General features: G+C 39.2%; 4 protein-coding genes across 7 annotated transcripts; 2 read left to right on the top strand and 2 right to left on the bottom strand.

The window, feature by feature from the left end:
* The first annotated feature begins 1,539 nt into the window (after window positions 1–1,539).
* On the top strand, window positions 1,540–8,484 carry LOC128872877 (uncharacterized). The gene is made up of 5 exons (XM_054116007.1): window positions 1,540–1,659; window positions 1,722–2,527; window positions 5,309–5,851; window positions 7,665–7,811; window positions 7,942–8,484. Exons 3-5 carry the CDS (start codon window positions 5,423–5,425, stop codon window positions 8,446–8,448), a joined length of 1,083 nt encoding a protein of 360 aa, XP_053971982.1. The 5' UTR covers window positions 1,540–1,659; window positions 1,722–2,527; window positions 5,309–5,422; the 3' UTR covers window positions 8,449–8,484.
* A 363-nt stretch (window positions 8,485–8,847) lies between these two features.
* On the bottom strand, window positions 8,848–10,311 carry LOC128872879 (uncharacterized). Its single transcript, XM_054116010.1, has 2 exons — window positions 10,097–10,311; window positions 8,848–9,531 (listed from the first exon to the last, which is right to left on the bottom strand). Exons 1-2 carry the CDS (start codon window positions 10,206–10,208, stop codon window positions 8,984–8,986), a joined length of 660 nt encoding a protein of 219 aa, XP_053971985.1. The 5' UTR covers window positions 10,209–10,311; the 3' UTR covers window positions 8,848–8,983.
* A 171-nt stretch (window positions 10,312–10,482) lies between these two features.
* On the top strand, window positions 10,483–12,508 carry LOC128872122 (cytokine-inducible SH2-containing protein). Of its 2 annotated transcripts, XM_054114497.1 has the most exons (4): window positions 10,483–10,674; window positions 10,823–11,073; window positions 11,127–11,728; window positions 11,805–12,508. In XM_054114497.1, the coding sequence occupies exons 2-4, from the start codon at window positions 10,996–10,998 to the stop codon at window positions 12,166–12,168; spliced, it is 1,044 nt and encodes a 347-aa protein (XP_053970472.1). In that variant the 5' UTR covers window positions 10,483–10,674; window positions 10,823–10,995; the 3' UTR covers window positions 12,169–12,508. The 2 variants fall into 2 exon arrangements, with proteins under 2 accessions (XP_053970472.1, XP_053970471.1); XM_054114496.1 differs by having other exon boundaries at window positions 10,483–11,073.
* A 339-nt stretch (window positions 12,509–12,847) lies between these two features.
* Window positions 12,848–16,823, bottom strand: LOC128872121 (ubiquinone biosynthesis protein COQ9, mitochondrial-like). 3 transcript variants are annotated; one of them, XM_054114495.1, is made up of 5 exons: window positions 16,484–16,776; window positions 13,860–14,051; window positions 13,353–13,693; window positions 13,044–13,271; window positions 12,848–12,971 (listed from the first exon to the last, which is right to left on the bottom strand). In XM_054114495.1, exons 1-5 carry the CDS (start codon window positions 16,536–16,538, stop codon window positions 12,909–12,911), a joined length of 879 nt encoding a protein of 292 aa, XP_053970470.1. In that variant the 5' UTR covers window positions 16,539–16,776; the 3' UTR covers window positions 12,848–12,908. The 3 variants fall into 3 exon arrangements, with proteins under 3 accessions (XP_053970470.1, XP_053970468.1, XP_053970469.1); XM_054114493.1 differs by lacking the exons at window positions 12,848–12,971; window positions 13,044–13,271; window positions 13,353–13,693; window positions 13,860–14,051 and adding an exon at window positions 14,164–16,255 and having other exon boundaries at window positions 16,484–16,823; XM_054114494.1 differs by lacking the exons at window positions 12,848–12,971; window positions 13,044–13,271; window positions 13,353–13,693; window positions 13,860–14,051 and adding an exon at window positions 14,164–16,115 and having other exon boundaries at window positions 16,484–16,823.
* Window positions 16,824–17,173: the final 350 nt, after the last annotated feature.

The following is a 17,173-nucleotide window of genomic DNA, read 5'->3' as shown; positions in this document are numbered from 1 at the left end:
ATATTTGAATAAAGAAAACTTTAATTTGTCTCACTTGGATCGATATAATCGTATAAATCGTATAAATGGCTAGTTCCGTCAGAGCACACATAGCGGTGTGTTTATCGTTGTGCTTTTTCTAATAGGAAATTTTTATAGGTTATCTGTTACGATCTATCGACGTATCTACCGATCGCGACTAATTTTGACGTTCATGAATATTATCGGATAAGTAGTAATACCGTATTGTCGAGGGTGGAATAAGGACAGAGAGCGGGAGAGGCAACGCCACACACTGCATGTAACATTTCGGATCGCAAGTGCATTATCCTACTTACGTGTCCTATTTGACCATCAAACTGTTAAGAGCTTCGATATATGATATAGTTCGCGGACTAATCTAGAAAATAATCTTTGGATGCGGAACGTACGAATAAATGTAAACGGCTATGTCCATTCAATCTGGGCTTCTCGGGGCCTGAAGCTAATTACTCTGAGAAGCTCTTCTCTAATCATTTATGTTTCTAACCATTGACCATTAATTCGGTATTGGAATGTTTTCGAGTAAGCGTGAATCCTTAAAATGACTTTCTTTTACAACGATAGTTTGGGGCTCATGACAAGTTAGGTTATGCGACATCAGTACTTTGTTAGTACTTTGCTAACAGTTTACGCGGGAAAGAGTTCGATAACGGAATCGATCGTGGATCGATACGTGACCGTAAAAATATTTGCATAGCCAGGGCAACGATAGCGTAGCACGATACATTTTGTTACTCGGAGGAACAAATTGGCAAAGACTCCCTTTCTCGTACAAAATATCTTTTATCACAAAACTGATCGACGCGGATCGATTTTTTGATATGCTTCAGCCTGGAAACGAACTGGAACGAGTGTCGATTGTGCGTGACTGATTGCAGTTCGAAATACTGTAATATCGAACGCCTTGCATCTCCATGCAGACAGTGAAATAGACACCTGAGAAAAATTTACGTTACAGGTTACCAGAAAAAATGGTAATGTATGTTTTCTCGAATCGTTCAAATTCTTGACACGATATACGGTGTCTTACAGTGTTACGCTACGCGGATGGGAATTCCGGTAAAAATCAAGATGGACTTGAAGGTTAACCTACTCCTTAAATATTGATTTTTGTAGACAGGAAATTCTTCTGAATTCCTCTTTTAGACGTTGAGCTATATCAACGATGACTTTCATAATCTGTAATCATTGTTCTTACTGTGCCTGGTCTGATCGAAAGTAGTGGTGACAATTAAGAGATTTACAAAATGGAGGTGGTTGTCTGAATCAAGGGGCCCGATTGAAAGTAGTAACGGCCGACATTACACGTACATGGTTGCCTACACTAAGGGGCCCGATTGAAAGTAATAATGACCAACATTACGCGGACGTTGTTGCCTATACTAAAGGAAATTTTTTTTTTTATTCGAACATAGACACTTATTATTAGATTATTACTATTAAAGCAGTATTACTCATTACTATTCATACATTGCAGGGGCAGCTCTTCTACGTGGTAGAACCATAAATATCGAAGGTGGGCAGAACTATTGCCTAGACAGAGATCTCGAGTAACGAATAAACAATCAACTGTGTATTCGTTGTACAATGAACTATTTCAAGATGGACATTGGATTTTAAAATTATACTAGGGCACGGGTAATTTATTTATGCCTAAATTTCTTCTCAATTCATATTCGTTAATTTAACTTACTTTTCAGTTCGCCGAGGCGGTGTAATCCCTGAAGATAGTTTGACTAAGCGAGGGGGACTGTATTAATACGTTGATATATGGGTGACAGGGATTATTCCCTAAGGAGTTAGAAAATTATAAAGGTCAGCGGTCTTCGGACCTTCGACGTAACAGAGATTCGGTAGTCTCCGCACGCCTCAGGGCTCTATACTCATCGTCGCTGGTAATCCCCGGAGAGTGGTGCTTTTGGCACACGCTGTACGTAATCGAGCGACGCAGCGCGCGTGCGAGGGTGCAGGGGAAGGGTGGTTGCCGAGCTAGAGGACAGAGGTAACCGCCGCGCGGTGCTCAGTCGGTGGTTGCTCGGGGAGAAACGGGCGCGTCCACGAAGTGCCGGGGATAACGATGGAGGCTGCGTTAATCGCACCGAGCGAGTGATACGCGCCGCGCGTTACACGGGGGGAATCGTGTCCTGGATTCGTGGCCCGCGGTTGTCCCCTTCGCGGCCACCCCTCCCCCGCCGGACACCAGAGTGCGTGTGGCATCCTCTCCGTTGCCAACCGTGTGCGTGTGTGTAAACCCGAACCGACGGTGGTGGCCGTCTCCTTGCAACTTCCGTTACAGAAGAGGAAAATAATAGAAGAGCGAGACAGAGCGGGGGGGGAAAGGGATAACGACGAACGATAGAAAACTGTGCGACGTAGGGACGAAAGAAAAAGAAAAAACAAAAAAAAAGGCGCAACGAAACGGGGAAAAATGTCGTCCACGTAGTCGAGGCGAGAGGATCGGAGAGAGGCAGGTCGAACACGGTGCAGTGGTTACTCCGAGTCGTTGGTACGCGCAGCCTTTTGGTGTTGCTGGCTGACTTGATGCCTGCTTTGCTATTGCTGTCGCTGCCGCCGCCGTCGAATCGCCGCCGACGTTGCTGCAGCAGTTTCTAGCGATTTGAAATGAAAAAAAAAAAAAAATAATAACGATAACGATATATAATGGAATATGTGTTGTCGAAATAGGAAGGGAGGGCGAGGGAAAGCAAAGGGATATCCGTGTAGCCTTCGTTGTTTCGTCGTCGTCCTCGTCGTTGTTAATTTTTTTTTTTTTTTTTTTTTTTTACAAACCATTGCTCCCAGGCGTAAACGCAAACAGAAAGAGAAAACACAGAGAGGGAAAATATTGTATATGCGACGTGCCCGCCGGCCACCAGCCAGCCTTTTATTCTTTTTTTTACGCGCTTCATTTCGCTCTTTTCAGGACCTCTTTGGGCCTGCCCCTCGGTAGGCAGTCATGCTCATCGTGGGTCCTGTGTCCGGTCCTTCAACCTATTTTTGTTTTCGCCGTCTATGGGACTTCACGTTATCTGGCTTCTTCTGTACCCTTTTTTTTTTCAACCCGTTTCGTGCACGCACGTATCATTGCATGAGCGCATTGTATGCAGTCGGCAGGAAGAGACGTAGCGACGTCTAGTATGCCCTCTGGGTTAAATTTTGATACGCTCGTGGGTCGAGGCAGAGATGGGACCAGAAGTAATAACGTTATATTTTGCATCGAATGATCGGAAGCTTGTCCGAATAGTAAATTTAAAACTACGATAGTTTAACATCGACCAAGTTTTAAATCTCAGTTTCAAGTTATCTATTATAATAATATTGTCTATTATAGTATCGAACATAATTGTCCACACCTTTGAATCCGCGAAAATATTTCTCTTCGCACATTTACCGTTACTTGGAGTTTATCGAACACTGTTGATTACCAAATTTCGTCATCCGTGACTATATGTACACCGCTAGCGAACCTTATCGGCGTCCACCCACATGCTATCGTTTTCACGGTTTGTTTAATTTACGAGTACGCTATATTCTCTTCCGTCGACTTTACATTTGACTGTTGGCCCTGATTCGTGGACGTACCACGGAAAACAATCTCCGTACGCTTGCTTCTTTACACGAGTTAGTTTTCCCAATTTTCATTTCGCAGCGGACGATATAAAAATGTAGACAACGAATGGGATACTGCCACGGCATAATTAATTTAACGCCGTAATCAATATTACTTCGTATCAGAGAGGAGAAACGTTTTATTCGAGTAATAGATAATCGGTACAACCAACGTGTAAACGTTTATTCGATAGAGCCGTTAAATCTATATTTAATACGGAAACCTTTTGGTAATCGGTAAGTCGGTTTCGGAAGGTCGGAGAACAAATTTCAACCAAAGTCAAACTATTTTAATACAATGACCTTTATCCTCTTCTGCTCGATCGATAACATGTAAGATTAATTGCGATTTACTTCGAGTTTCGTAAATGTTTACTTGCTTGGAAAAAAGAAACTTAAAAAAAAAAAGAAAACAGATAGAAGAACGCGAATAGGTTATGTTGAAGTAGGTTGACTTCATTTTTCGATTTCAAAAAGAAATCCGGTTTGTCGGATTTTCATAATTTCGATTTTGCCCACCCTTTGGACTTTTCGTACGCTATTTGTTTACGTTTCCCGTCTACTCTTCGACAAGTACTGACCACTTACAACAAAAATGATAGACAAGGGTCAGGGAGGAGAATAGAGGTTAGAGTGACGTGGTGAAGTGGGAGGGCGAGGTGGAGGCTCGAAGGTGACAGAGATAGATAGCGGAAGGGAACTGAAAACGAACGTGATAAAGTGGGGGAAAGGAGTAGAGGGATGAGACGAAGAAAAGGAACGAGACAGGGGGCGGTGGGAGGGTAGGGATAACTGGAACGTGTCGCAGCGAAAAACGAAGAGGGAGAAGAGGGTTTTTCGATTTGTTACATTTGTGTCGGAACCACTTGACCCATTGACGGGTCAAGGGGCAGAATGGAAAGGTGTCAATGCAGAGGTCTCTTCGTGATATACGACATGATCAATTTTTGAAGAAAAAGAATAAAACGTCACGTACATGATCGTCGTGCAATTTATAAATACCAATAGTTATTTTTCAACGATTTATCGATATAAATATATAAGTATACGTATTTATTACTCCTTTAAACGAACATTGCACGTTCACTTGTATTCGAGAGTTACGCTGAAAGTATAGAGGACAACGGTATGAATTATTTTTAGTTTCATGTTTTTGTTTTTTTATTCATGTAAGTAGCGAAAACTCCCATCTTTCGCTTCCTGTCTATCTGTAAATTCTCGATGTATATACAGGCGCTCGTAGATATTTCCCTTCGCTAATTAGACATAAATATAACGTGTAATTACTGGTACCTCACGTTTTCCAACTAACTTGTACTTGTTCGCTGTATTAAATATTTGAACGAGAGTGCTTTTCATTTCTTAGAAGAGAATTTGTTCGATTTGTTGGAAACGATTTGTTCGTTATATAAACACTTCTTTCGTGGTATTTATCTCTCCAATCTGTCTTTCACATCGAAAATTAGACAGATTGTCGAGCTACGTTAAAGAGTATTAGTCGTAGTATCCTTGTATGTACGCATCGCTGCTACTTGTTTGGTATTCGTATGTAAATATATCGCTGTAAATAAAAGGCTTTTCAATGTGCTTTCTCGCTAAAGAATTTAGTTAGCTGGTAGCGTTAGAATGACGGCCGCCGATAGCGGGCGGATATCCGTCACGTTTCTTGCGTTTCCAGAGGAAAAAAAGACAGGAAGACGATGCAAAGGGTGCTAAGCTCGTAACAGAAAGCAAACGCCTGGCCCGAAGGCGTTAAACTGGGAAGAAGCGGTTGTAATCGGGTCGCGGAGCGATGTACGCAGCTGCGGGTGGCGCCAGTATAGCGAACAGGAGGAAGCAGAAACGGTTACAGCTGAACAAACGCGTCGGCGAGGGCACGGTCCCGTCACGGCTGAAGACAGTACCCGCTTCTCAGCACCACTTCCACCAACACCACCACCCGAGCAAATTCGCGCGTCCGCACGTTCTTCCACCATCTTCCACACCACAGCCACACCAACCACCGTCATCTGCATTCTATCCGAGCATCGACAGACGGCGTCATGTCGAGAAGTGTCAGCAAGTCGCACCCGTCTCTCCAATCCAGTTCCCGATATCGCCGCCGCCACTTTCCCTCGAATCACCAAGTTCGGTCACCTGCGCCACCAAATCCAATAATTTCCCTTTTCCGCCACCGTCGATCCTCGATCTCCGAGTTCCGCCATCTTCTTCGGAGCTACAGGTGGGTAGATTGTTTACGGCAGTAACACTTTCTTAATTGCTCCCTAGGGTCAGTTTCATTGTCTATCTAATATTTACATAGTTCCGTTTACTACTTCTTCTTCTTTCTCTATCACGTTAGTTGCTCTTGCTAGGTTCTCTTTTAACCCTTGATCATGTACTATCTCGCAGTCCTTTGTACAAGTTTTATTCGATAATCCTCGTTGCACTCTGCACCTTCTCTCTTGCTGGCACACCTTTTACTTACATTAGGAACACACCATCGATCGGCTGTCTGGTGGCATATGTAAACCCGTGGTAACACACATCCTTGAACAGCCCCCAGGTTCGTCAGCTGGTTATCCATAAATTGTTAATTTTTGTTTAGTCGTTAATATGTACTCTACTGGTTCCTACCAGAGGATACCATGCATCGACTAATGGCAGGGAGGCAGACAGTGCAATGTTAGGAGTAAGTTGTAGTGCCTGGTACTGAGCCGGATTGGGAGATCGTCGAAGGAGGAACTTGTGCGGTCCCTTGATTTTTTCTTAAGACCGAGAAGGAAAAACCAAAAGATTTCAGTTGTAACGTGCATAAAGAAAGTGGAAAGGAGAAAGGGGAGGCGGAGAAGGACGGTCGGGATCTTAACGATCTATAACACAGGCAAATGAATGAGCGGAATGCAGGCTGCTTTATTAATTAGAAGGGAGAAGCAACGGTTACGGGGGGGTAAGGTGGTGAACTTTAGAGAATTACCCTCCAACTTGGCAACCAGACTTATTCCGCCGCTTCCACGATATCCCCCACGATCTTACGTTTACGGGGTAAGTATCAAACCATTCCAATGTCCTGTATCATCGACGATAAGCTATTGGCGTCAGTGGGTAACCATTATTCTTCCCTAGCTGATTACCTTTTGCATCAGCCTTGTGTGCCTTTTGGTTCGAGAAAAGAAATTCATAACGTAGTGTATTTTTGGTGTTTGTCCATTTTTTACTTTACTTTATTACAAAAAATATCAATGTCTTTTATATTACTGTGCATCAACTTTGTCTCGTATTCTAAAAATTATATTCCAATTTCTTATTCATAGAACTCTTATTTGTTACGTCTTTACATAGCATTTATATCGATCCTCTAACAAAAGATGAATTACCAAACTAGAAAAAATTATTCAGAAAGGTAGCAAATGATTTTTCATTTTAGAAGTGCACTTTAATCTTACATAAGTTACATAAACTAAATTCAAGGTGTGTAATAATAAACTCGAGGTTGAGTTATATCATGATATATGGTGGATTGTAACTTTTATGTGTGCTATACAGTACTTGATGCTCGAAGGTAACGATTACAGTGTACTTATGTAAACAAATTCTACGATACATGTACGTATGAACGTTTATACATGTTTCGATGATTACATGTATACAAGTTTTTCTGTGTTCTATTTTAGTATATGCATGCACATTTTTTATATTATCGTTTATGTGCCAAGTAACGAGGACAGAAAACATTAAAATGAAGCGTGTATAACGATATAGTATTATAGAAAATGTTTCAAATGATAGAGAAAGATGCAAATATTATATATATAATCAAATATCAACTCCTTTTTTATGTTTCATTGTTTATTTAGAAATATTTTATACAACAGTTAGAATAGTAAAACGAAGAAGGAACACTGAAAAGCATCTAATGTTTGTAGATTGTTTAAAATTTTATCTGTGAAGATATACCATTAAAATCCTTTGGTAGGATTAAAACGTTAAACAACCAACCTCATAGTTGTCGTAAGCGTTTGTAATGGTAATAACTCGGTATGAAATAATTTCAGTGTGGTGGAGGACCCGGCAAAGCAGCATGGCAAGGATGCAGCAGACCTCCTCTTCCTCTGTCCCCTACATCGCCTCACGGATGCCGCGGAGATGGCTACAAGACGAAGCAATGCGAAGCTCATCGGCGATGGATGAAAAAGAACAAGGTAAACAAGCGCTACGCTAACCAAAATTATATAAACTTGATATGAACCGTGGACACGGAGTCCCCACGAGTGATAATCTTCATTCGAAACGAGTACGAAATATGGCATGCAGCGCAGTGATTGTTTTTAGATAAGAGACGCGAGCTATTGCAATGGAAGCAGCGGAGAAGATGATGAAGAAGACGAAAGCAGTAACGCAAACCGTCATAGAGGAGAAGTTAGCGCGGCAGTGAATACCGTACTTTACGCGGGGCTGGGAACTACAGCGCTCGGATTAGTTATCTCGTTTGTCGGCACTGGAGAGAAAGGATTCCTCAGTCCGGAATTGAGGCTGGTGGGTCCTTCGCTACTGTGCGCCGGTTTACTGTGTTGCCTATTTCGGGTGCTGCTCTGCCTCTGTTTATGTCGTTGCGGTCAATGCCGTTGGCGGTTTTGCCACGTTGCTTCCGACAAGAAGGAGAAAGTGAGGAAAACGGAAGCGCGTCCAACAGGAACGTTGCCTACCGCCTCACTTTTGTCGCCAGCGCAACAACAACAGCAACAACACCAATCGGCCGCCACGTCCTCGAGCGGGCCAGCATCATCGTCGACGAAAGCACACGAGCTCTTGCTCTCTCCTGCCCAATTAGCAGAGTGAAAACACCATTACGAACGTTTTCTACGAAAAATCAACACGCCGATTAACTGCCGGTTCTTGTCCAATAATAGAATATCTAATTTCCATTCGACCTGAACCGTTTTTCGCAACAACCAACACAGCCTAACTCTAGTTCAATGCGAATTTTAGCGCTTTAAAAAAAAAAAAAAAAAGAAAAAAAAAACAATAGAGAACGAAACAATCGGCCACGTTTTTCTACCCCTACCGTGTTTGAAAAAGTAAAAAAATAATTATCAATGAGCCTTCAACTGCCTCCTGGTTTATTTCCTTCCACGTTTTTCATATTTTCTTTACAAGGAGTTGCCTAAGCTTAATTTACCTCTCTCGTAGAGATATCAGAACATTCTCCACTTTATTCTCGTCGTTGTAAGATCAGTTTTTCTTTTTCTTTTCTTTTTTTTTTTTACAAAACGTAATCACGCGTGAAAACGATATACGACAGTCAAGGTAACTGTTCCGTGAACCGCGTTTCACGTCGAATAATTTATATCGACATCACTCGAAACTGCACCGATCAGGAAAGTTGGAATTGCATTTGATCAGCGGACGTGTAACTGTATATAACAGGTGTGTCAGAGGTGGTAGCACTGGACGCAGTTGCAGCGATAGCGAACAGTTGATCCTCGTACATAGTTCCTTGCGGTTCAACTTTTCCGTTGCCCGATGGCGTACCACTACCCGGTGGATTATCGCCTTTCGTCGATTCCCGATACTTTTGCAGATATACTTTCAATGGTTCCACGTAATTATCGAAACCGAGGGTGGTCATCGCGAACAGAATGTCTTCGCCGTTAATGGTTTTACGTTTCTCCATGTGACACCGGTCGCTCGCTTCGGACGTGATGAACGATATGAACTCGGACACGCACTCTTGAACACACTCGCGTGCATCTTTGGCTATCTTTCCCGTTTCCGGTATAGCCCTTTTCATTATTTTCGCAACGTTTGCTATCGGAAGAAACCGATCTTGCTCGCGTAGAGGACCTCCTCCGCCACCACCTCCGGTTCCTTGCAACGGATCGTTTGCCCCGTGATTGGAATCATCCGTGTTTTCAGGATCATCTGGACAAAAGTATTAGCTTTCAATCGGTGCAACGGCTTGTCAAATTGTACGAAAGCATTATAAAATCAATGTTTAACCACTCGTATTCCATGCTAAACCTGGAAACAAAAAGACACGCGTCCCGTGTGACTTGTCCTTTTCGGTATGCAATAAAATTTAGAGATTTGCAACGGCTAGATGTTCTTCAATTTTTGTTTTTATTAATGGTAACACTTTAAAAAATGTATGGACGGATCGGTTACAAATAGCCACCAATTATATTCGAACTTTGTCTATTACAGTTTTCAAACTGCTTCGATATGTATATAATTTTATAACGAAATAGTTGTCAACATTTGATATATAGATTAAATAACATGGAAACTTTCTTTTATCGAGTACCAATCGGAGTACCTAGATTATATCACTATTCGTCAACTTGTTTGTATTAATATGATGTAACGGTGAAATTGAAAACCGCCGCTAATTGCAAGCTTCGTAAATTAGAATTCGTTTCCCATTGAGGAGGTGATTGTAATTTTGAATGTTCGCAGTGAAACAAAATTCAAAACATTCTTAACCTACCTTCCATATCGTCCGATTGTACTCCGATATAAGACGCGGAAACACCGCCGCTGAGGAATGCATTCGGGCCCAAAGGTCCTCCGTCGTCGCCGCTTTCGCCACTATTTTCCATTTTCAACTCGACTTACACTAAACGCACAACAAGTCAAACACTTCGAGTTCTCTTAACCTGTCCGTGGCTTTGTTTTCACGGTACTTTATTGCACTTTTTTCGGCATGAACAACTTTGTAAATAGACCTTTCGAATAGAAATCTCGTTAGGACAGCGCCATCGCGAGAAATTTCTGAAACATCGATCTTACTATGAATTGAAAACTCGCTTTAAAGATTCGAATAGCGCCATCCTGCGTTCGAAACGCGCAATAATATGAGCAAAGAAGAAAGGGATCATTTTGCGAGTCGTATTCCCCTCGAACGGTAAGAATTAAGGGACGCGTGTGTACACAAAAACATTCGGTGCGTTTAGTTTGTGCGAAAGTTATGGACGAGAATGGACGATCGTGAAGCGGTGGGCCACGGTGGAGTGCGATGAGAATTGTCGAATCCGTGAAAAAAATTTGTATTCGCGAGAGAACAGGGTAAGGAATAGATGGCGTATGAAATAATCGCTAATAAGATAGCGGAAGCGAATCCTCTCTGGGATTCGGAACCAATTTGAAGTACGACACTCGAATATGATCGGTCAGACGTCGGAGGAGCTGATCACCCCTGCGACTCCTTCCGCAGAGAAAAACTCGAAGGGAGATTCGAAGCAACGGAAATCGAGCGCGAGAGGATTCAATTTTCCTTGGAGACGCGATTCGCAACACGAGAACGCGCCAGAGAACGACGAAAAGAAAGAAGATTTGGTAGACGTCAGAGTCGTCGAGTGCAATGCCAACAATGTTCTTCCCAGCAAAATGTCTTTCAACTTCTTCAAGAATATCAAAAAGTACATCCAAGCCAAGAAATTAACAATATGTAAATCAAATAAAAATGTAAGTATTCAGAGATCTTGACGATACATGGCACTTAAAAGAAATGTTTACAGGGGAACGAGGTTCAGGTGTCTAATTTGGAAAAGGATACAAGCTGTGATTCGTTGATGATTTGGTACGACAGACCTACGATTTCTACAGAAAAGGGTCATACATCTGAATTTAGATGCGAAAATACCGCCGATACTTCTGAGTGTCTAAGTAACAGCAATACTTCGATTGCCAGTGAAGAGTCTTTGCAAAATGAAGTATTACTAGAGAATCTAGATAAAACGTTAGAATATTGCTCAGATGTTGCACAAAGATTAGAAGCGGTTGATGCGCGTGCTATTAATGAGCGCCGAACAGACAATTATTATGAAAATGTTCCTAGCATATGTTGGCCATTTTCCGCCAACAGTGGACAAGAATTAGTATGCGATACTACGATAGCAAATGTACTAACGGAGCATCGGATTGAAAACATCCAGAGGAATGCAGAAATTAACGAGACGATAAATAACGATAACAAAGTGAAAGCGAGCCTTACCAAGGAGTTGCTTAAATTAAGCCATAACGGATGGTATTGGGGTCCGATATCGGGAAACGAAGCTGACTCTAAACTGATATCCGAACCTGATGGTGCATTTTTAGTCAGAGACTCTTCAGACGACAGGTTTGTATACTATCAAATATATCGATAGCGGAAAATTACAATACGTGTAAAATGTTTAATAACGATTTTTATATAGATACGTCCTGACGCTTAGTTTTAAATCTTCTGGTAAGGTACTCCATGCTCGCATGGAGCATAGCGGTGGATTATTTTCTCTGTGTAACCAAAGCGAAAGCGAAGGATTCAGCTCGGTAGCCGATTTAATCGACTATTCGATGAATTTTAGCCAGTCGGGAGTGTTTTGTTATTCGAGACCAAAGTATCCTGGTCATCCAGCTTTCCCAGTCAGATTAACAAAGCCAGTAAGCAGGTTTATGCAAGTTCGAAGTTTGCAATATCTTTGCCGTTTCGTAATACGTCAGAATATGAGATTGGACAATATTCATAAATTGCCTATACCAAAAGCTATTAAAAGCTATATAGAGGAAGCACATTATTAATAAGAAATTTAAATAAACTAAAAAGAAAGTACCTTTTATAAAATATTTATACTAATGCAAATCGTACTATAAGACGAATCATGCAAATGTGAAAGTCTAGAAATTGTTCTAGTATTAAAGTATAGTCTTTGCAAAAAGATATAATTTTTTATTACAAGTAACAAATAATAAGAGCATTTTTAAAACAAATTTCTTTGAATATAAAGGTAGAGTCCATATCTTGCATGAATCATTTCATCGTAAAGTACGTTATATTTTTTAACGTAATATTAATCAATTTGTGAGGTACTTGGCTGTGTAAACATATTTTTTATTATAAAATAATTTCCTGCTCAATTGAATATTAAGGACGGAAAGCGATCTCTTGTTCAATGGAGAGATAAAATGATTTTATATAAAGAGAATACTATATTGCCTTAATTAATTGTGACAATACTGCAGGGTAATTGTTAAATACTGTTGAATTTATATTTCTAACAATTTATACCTTTATATCTTGCACGAAAATAACTCAGATTTATTGAATTCGACGGCAAGTGTACAGATCTTGTTAAAATATAATATTAAAATGAGTTAGCTATCATTGCTAATTCAACTTAAAATTGTTGTTCTTTTTAATTCTTACCATGTCGCGGAAAATTAAAACATGTGCATGTGGTTTCTTAAATATACTTCGAACTATGGTAAATAAATTCGAGTAAGACATTTTAATTGGTATTTCACAGTCTACAGTCTATTATTTATTTCTCTTCTAACTTAAATTTTAATTGGCTATTCCAATTTAATCCAAGTATATTGCGTGCCTGGCAAATAAATAAATACATTAGAATACCTTATATGTGTATATGAATGTAGACGTTTAATTTAAAATTTACCGTAACAAAAGCGGCATTAGCCGCTTCAGTGGCACGACTCAAAGCTTGATCTGGCAAGGCCATATCAGTGGTTGTTGTAAGAATTGCATGAATCTGTGTTGCATCCTTTATTCGATTTTCCAAGAACTTCCAGGTATGTTTATGATCCTCGCTATTGTCTTGTAGCATGTATAACTCTGTAGTTTTGTAGATACCTGCTAATACTACTCTTCTAGTATACCAGTTGATCTGATTAAAAAGATTTTGGTTACATTATTATATATACATAAAAAAACAACAGTTTTATACGAATATATTCGTGACCCTTACATCAACTGATCTATCTCCAGCATAATAACAAATGTCATCTACTAAAGTAAGCAAGTTAGCTAACGACATCGGTACATTAGGTGGAAGTGTCATAAGGGCTAAAGCTTGAGGCCATGTCTTTTTGTATGGGATCACCATTCTGAGTCTTGTCTCCACAGCATCGCGTATTTGCGACTCGAATGTCTTTTTTTCTTTAGGACTTTCTTGATTAGTAAGAGCTCGTTCCTTGAGCATTGTATTCAACTCGCTATTACACGTCGAGTAAAAGTGTTGAACTAAATCTGCTCCTCGATTGGGAAATAATCCGTGAATCACACCAGGGTATCCGATAGATTCTGCACCTTTGGTATATAACTTTTCATTAAATATATTTATTTGCGACCTGAATTGTATACTAGAATCATGAAATTATTGGTATTTAATTAATGTTGAACATGCATTAAATTTTCGTCATTTTCTAAAAATCACTGGGCTCGTTTACTTAACTGAAAAATGATTACAAATTACCAGCACTGATGGCTTGGTGGCTCCATCCTAGATCGTGAACGAACTCTAAAGACGCGCTAAGAATTTTTGATTTGATATTTTTCTCGTAATCTTCATCGCTTTCCTTACTCTGTTCCTGACTCGATTGCTGTGCGGTAGCATTTTCGGTTTGATCTACGAGCAATGCCCTACAAGTCCATAAACATCTAAAACCTATCAAAATCAAATTGTACTTTGAAATTCGTTTGTTGTGTAGCAGAAAACGATAAAAATGTTAATTAATACGAGATAGCAAATAGTGGGATTCAAAAAAAAAAAAATAAACTGCACATGAGGAATAATTTTATTTAACAATAAGTAATATACACTTTATAAATACACAAGTGTTATTTCGAAGTTACAATGTTATCGTTATGTTCTTTAAAAAGATTATTAGAAATGCATTCGTTAACTCTAATTAAAATACTTTCCATCACATCGAGACCGTTTAGCGCGTGATAACAAAACGTTATTTTTTGTGAAATCGGCATCGCCGGTAACTCTTTTCCACCCACAGTTAATCTTACTTCAGCTTCATTCTTTTCTGCTATTATATTATCGCTCGTTTTGAGAGCTTTCTTTTGTTCTTCTAAATCCTTCATCTTTACTTTCCAATGAGCTCTGCACAAACTTATTCCCTCTCTTAAAGGTTTCAAATATTCATTTTCGAGTTTATCTACTAGATTCCAAATTCCTGTTTGATTGTTAACATCTCTGAGGAATAGAAATCTTAAAAGATTCAAGCTGGTAATTATTTCATCGGATAATTCTACCATATCCGATGCGCTGCCGTGTGGTAACTTGCAGACAAATTTCAACAAACATTCTAAATTGTTACCAAGAAAATAGGTAGTTGGAGGTGTTGTTTCAAGGCATTCGATAATACACTCTTTGAGCATTCCAGTAGTTACGCTAAGCAAACCAGAATGTTCACTAATCTGGTACAGATGCAAAATAATCAGATATCTACCTTCCATGTTAAACATTTCAATGTATTTTTGAAAAACGTGTAGAGCTTTACTACGTTCTTCGTCGCTATCACAATACATCATCACTTTCACAAGACTATCAAGTACATCAGAGTAAACGTTCAATTCCAATAACTGTGATGTCAGAGAATATCTTGTTATTTTTCTTAAAAGGTGACCCATAAGGTGTAATCCTTTTCTAATAGTAACATTCTGTTGTTCTTGTACTAATTTAATGATAAGATATATACATGATTGAAAAATGTATTGAGAATCGTATACGTGCGGTACTTTCTTCCACAACTGCAATTCTGTTATGGTGTGAAAATAAAAATTGGCATATGCCAAATCTGATATATTCTCGTTCAATTCAAAAAGCAAGACTTCGAGATTACAACTTTCTTTATTTATATTTTTATTTTTAGAGCAACTTCTTTTACTTCTATTATTAACAACATTTAAAAACCAAAGAAGATCTCCTTTGATACGACTCAATAGCGTTATAATTTTTTCTGGTAAATGCTGCTCTGAATCTGACTTGGGTTTTTCTGGTAGATAACACAGTGGTTTTCCCATTAAAAAAATCAAGATACATGCAAGATAATTTCTTAACACAGTATTATTTTGAGAATTATCATTCTCCAATACTACTTCATCTACCAGTGGTTCCAGAAATCTTATAATCGTATCATAAACATTTTTAATTTTATTCTTAATAATTGTAATGTCTTGGGAATCTACTTCTGGAACTGGTAAGCTTTCTACGTAAGAGCTTATCGTACTGACACACCATTCTATTGCTTTACTTTTATCGTTCATTTTAGAAAGGCTCTTACCGAGTACCCTTAAGATTATACAAAACTTTGTGTCATCTTCCGAGCTATCCACTTGTTCCAAAAATTCTAATACAGTCTCGCAAGAATTACATTTCTCTGCTATAGCATCTAATATCATTGTGCAGCATTCAATTGCTTTTCCATTATGTTTCGCATTTTCCTTAGTAAGATAAGACGATGCAATCTGTACAATTTCCCAGGAAGTCTCTTTAATGATATCATCGTAACTTCTGTCCTCGAACAAATCCAAAGCTTCTTTGAACTTGTTTTCTTTTAAAGAGACAGCCAGTCTGTCGATAAATTTCTTTGTTACGTTCTCCTCAGGCTGCGACATGTTTCCATCGAATAATAATATCGACGACATAACCTATCATCTCGCTCCGTTTGCTGTTATCATCTTCGTGGTGTCATCGAGATATCTCAATGTATTTATTCTTGAATCGGTAGCAGATCAAGAAATATATATATATATAAAATCTTTATATTTTATTACGATAAGCACATCATAAAACAATGCAGGTTATGTAGTCGCCGAGATTTGAAAAAGTATCACGCTTCGCCCGTGTCATGGACGCTAGAAACGATACTGTATAATACTCTCGTCAAAGTAACAGTGAAATATATATAAAATAGAAATTGCGCGAATCAGCGCAATCACCGTACGTATCGAACGGCTCGTAACATTTTTCTTAAAAGTCCGACAGTATTCGTACGAAAATTCTACCACAAATACCAAAACCAAAATTATCCTCGTACGAGTTGCGAATGGCATACATATTATTAATAAAAACAGTTCGCTTACCGTTTATCGAAAGACCCTTTCGGATTAAGAAAATGCTAGGCATAGCCATACTCATAATAGTTTTAAATAAACTACTTGTCGCGCATTTATGCTTGACGCGATGAAACAGCGATTATTATTCTATAGTATATTTCATTAGACGAAGTGGTTCCAAATAGAACCACGTGATTGCAATCTAGTTTACCTACTATTGGTAAAAAATGCACAGGGTACTCTTTACAGAGGTAAAACGGAACGAGTCTCGAATTAGAGAACGTAGGAGTGTCGCCAATTTAATTTGGTTAGAGTCAGTTCCATTTTACCACCTTTTACATCGATTGCTAGTCCCCCCACTTTTACAATATTAAAAGCGCGTGGCAGCCATATTGAAATCCAACATCTTAGCAAAATAGACCACGCCCCTCAGCTCAAAAGGGCAGAAAATTCAAACCAGAAGAAAGCCTTTCATAATAAACGATAGTAATTTTGATAGTAATTTTATTGGCAACAAACAAAAATTTGTTCTTAGCTTCGTTTCAATGTGACATAAACGTTTGTATTTTTCGAGAGTAGTTCATAATAATAAATGATTGAATATTACTGTTCCGGAAGAAAAATCGAAAAACTAGATCATTCGTGCAATCATAATATGTTTAGATTACTATGTCGAGACGCATAATAATGAATGTCGGTTCTAATTTGAAACTAATT

The sequence above is a fragment of the Hylaeus volcanicus genome, chromosome 2 (assembly GCF_026283585.1).
Source record: "Hylaeus volcanicus isolate JK05 chromosome 2, UHH_iyHylVolc1.0_haploid, whole genome shotgun sequence".
NCBI classification, from domain to species: domain Eukaryota; kingdom Metazoa; phylum Arthropoda; class Insecta; order Hymenoptera; family Colletidae; genus Hylaeus; species Hylaeus volcanicus.
The sequence above is the reverse complement of the archived record's forward strand: the minus strand, read 5'-3'. Positions and strand labels throughout refer to the sequence as shown.

Coding starts and splice junctions, on each gene's coding strand:
- LOC128872122 (XM_054114496.1), top strand. CDS start 10,771: ATGATCGGTCAGACGTCGGAGGAGCTGATCACCCCTGCGACTCCTTCC. Junction 11,074..11,126: donor TATGTAAATCAAATAAAAAT/GTAAGTATTCAG, acceptor AAATGTTTACAG/GGGAACGAGGTTCAGGTGTC. Junction 11,729..11,804: donor AGAGACTCTTCAGACGACAG/GTTTGTATACTA, acceptor ATTTTTATATAG/ATACGTCCTGACGCTTAGTT.
- LOC128872877 (XM_054116007.1), top strand. CDS start 5,423: ATGTACGCAGCTGCGGGTGGCGCCAGTATAGCGAACAGGAGGAAGCAG. Junction 5,852..7,664: donor CATCTTCTTCGGAGCTACAG/GTGGGTAGATTG, acceptor AAATAATTTCAG/TGTGGTGGAGGACCCGGCAA. Junction 7,812..7,941: donor GATGGATGAAAAAGAACAAG/GTAAACAAGCGC, acceptor GATTGTTTTTAG/ATAAGAGACGCGAGCTATTG.
- LOC128872121 (XM_054114493.1), bottom strand. CDS start 16,045: ATGTCGTCGATATTATTATTCGATGGAAACATGTCGCAGCCTGAGGAG.
- LOC128872879 (XM_054116010.1), bottom strand. CDS start 10,208: ATGGAAAATAGTGGCGAAAGCGGCGACGACGGAGGACCTTTGGGCCCG. Junction 9,532..10,096: donor ACAATCGGACGATATGGAAG/GTAGGTTAAGAA, acceptor ACTTTTGTCCAG/ATGATCCTGAAAACACGGAT.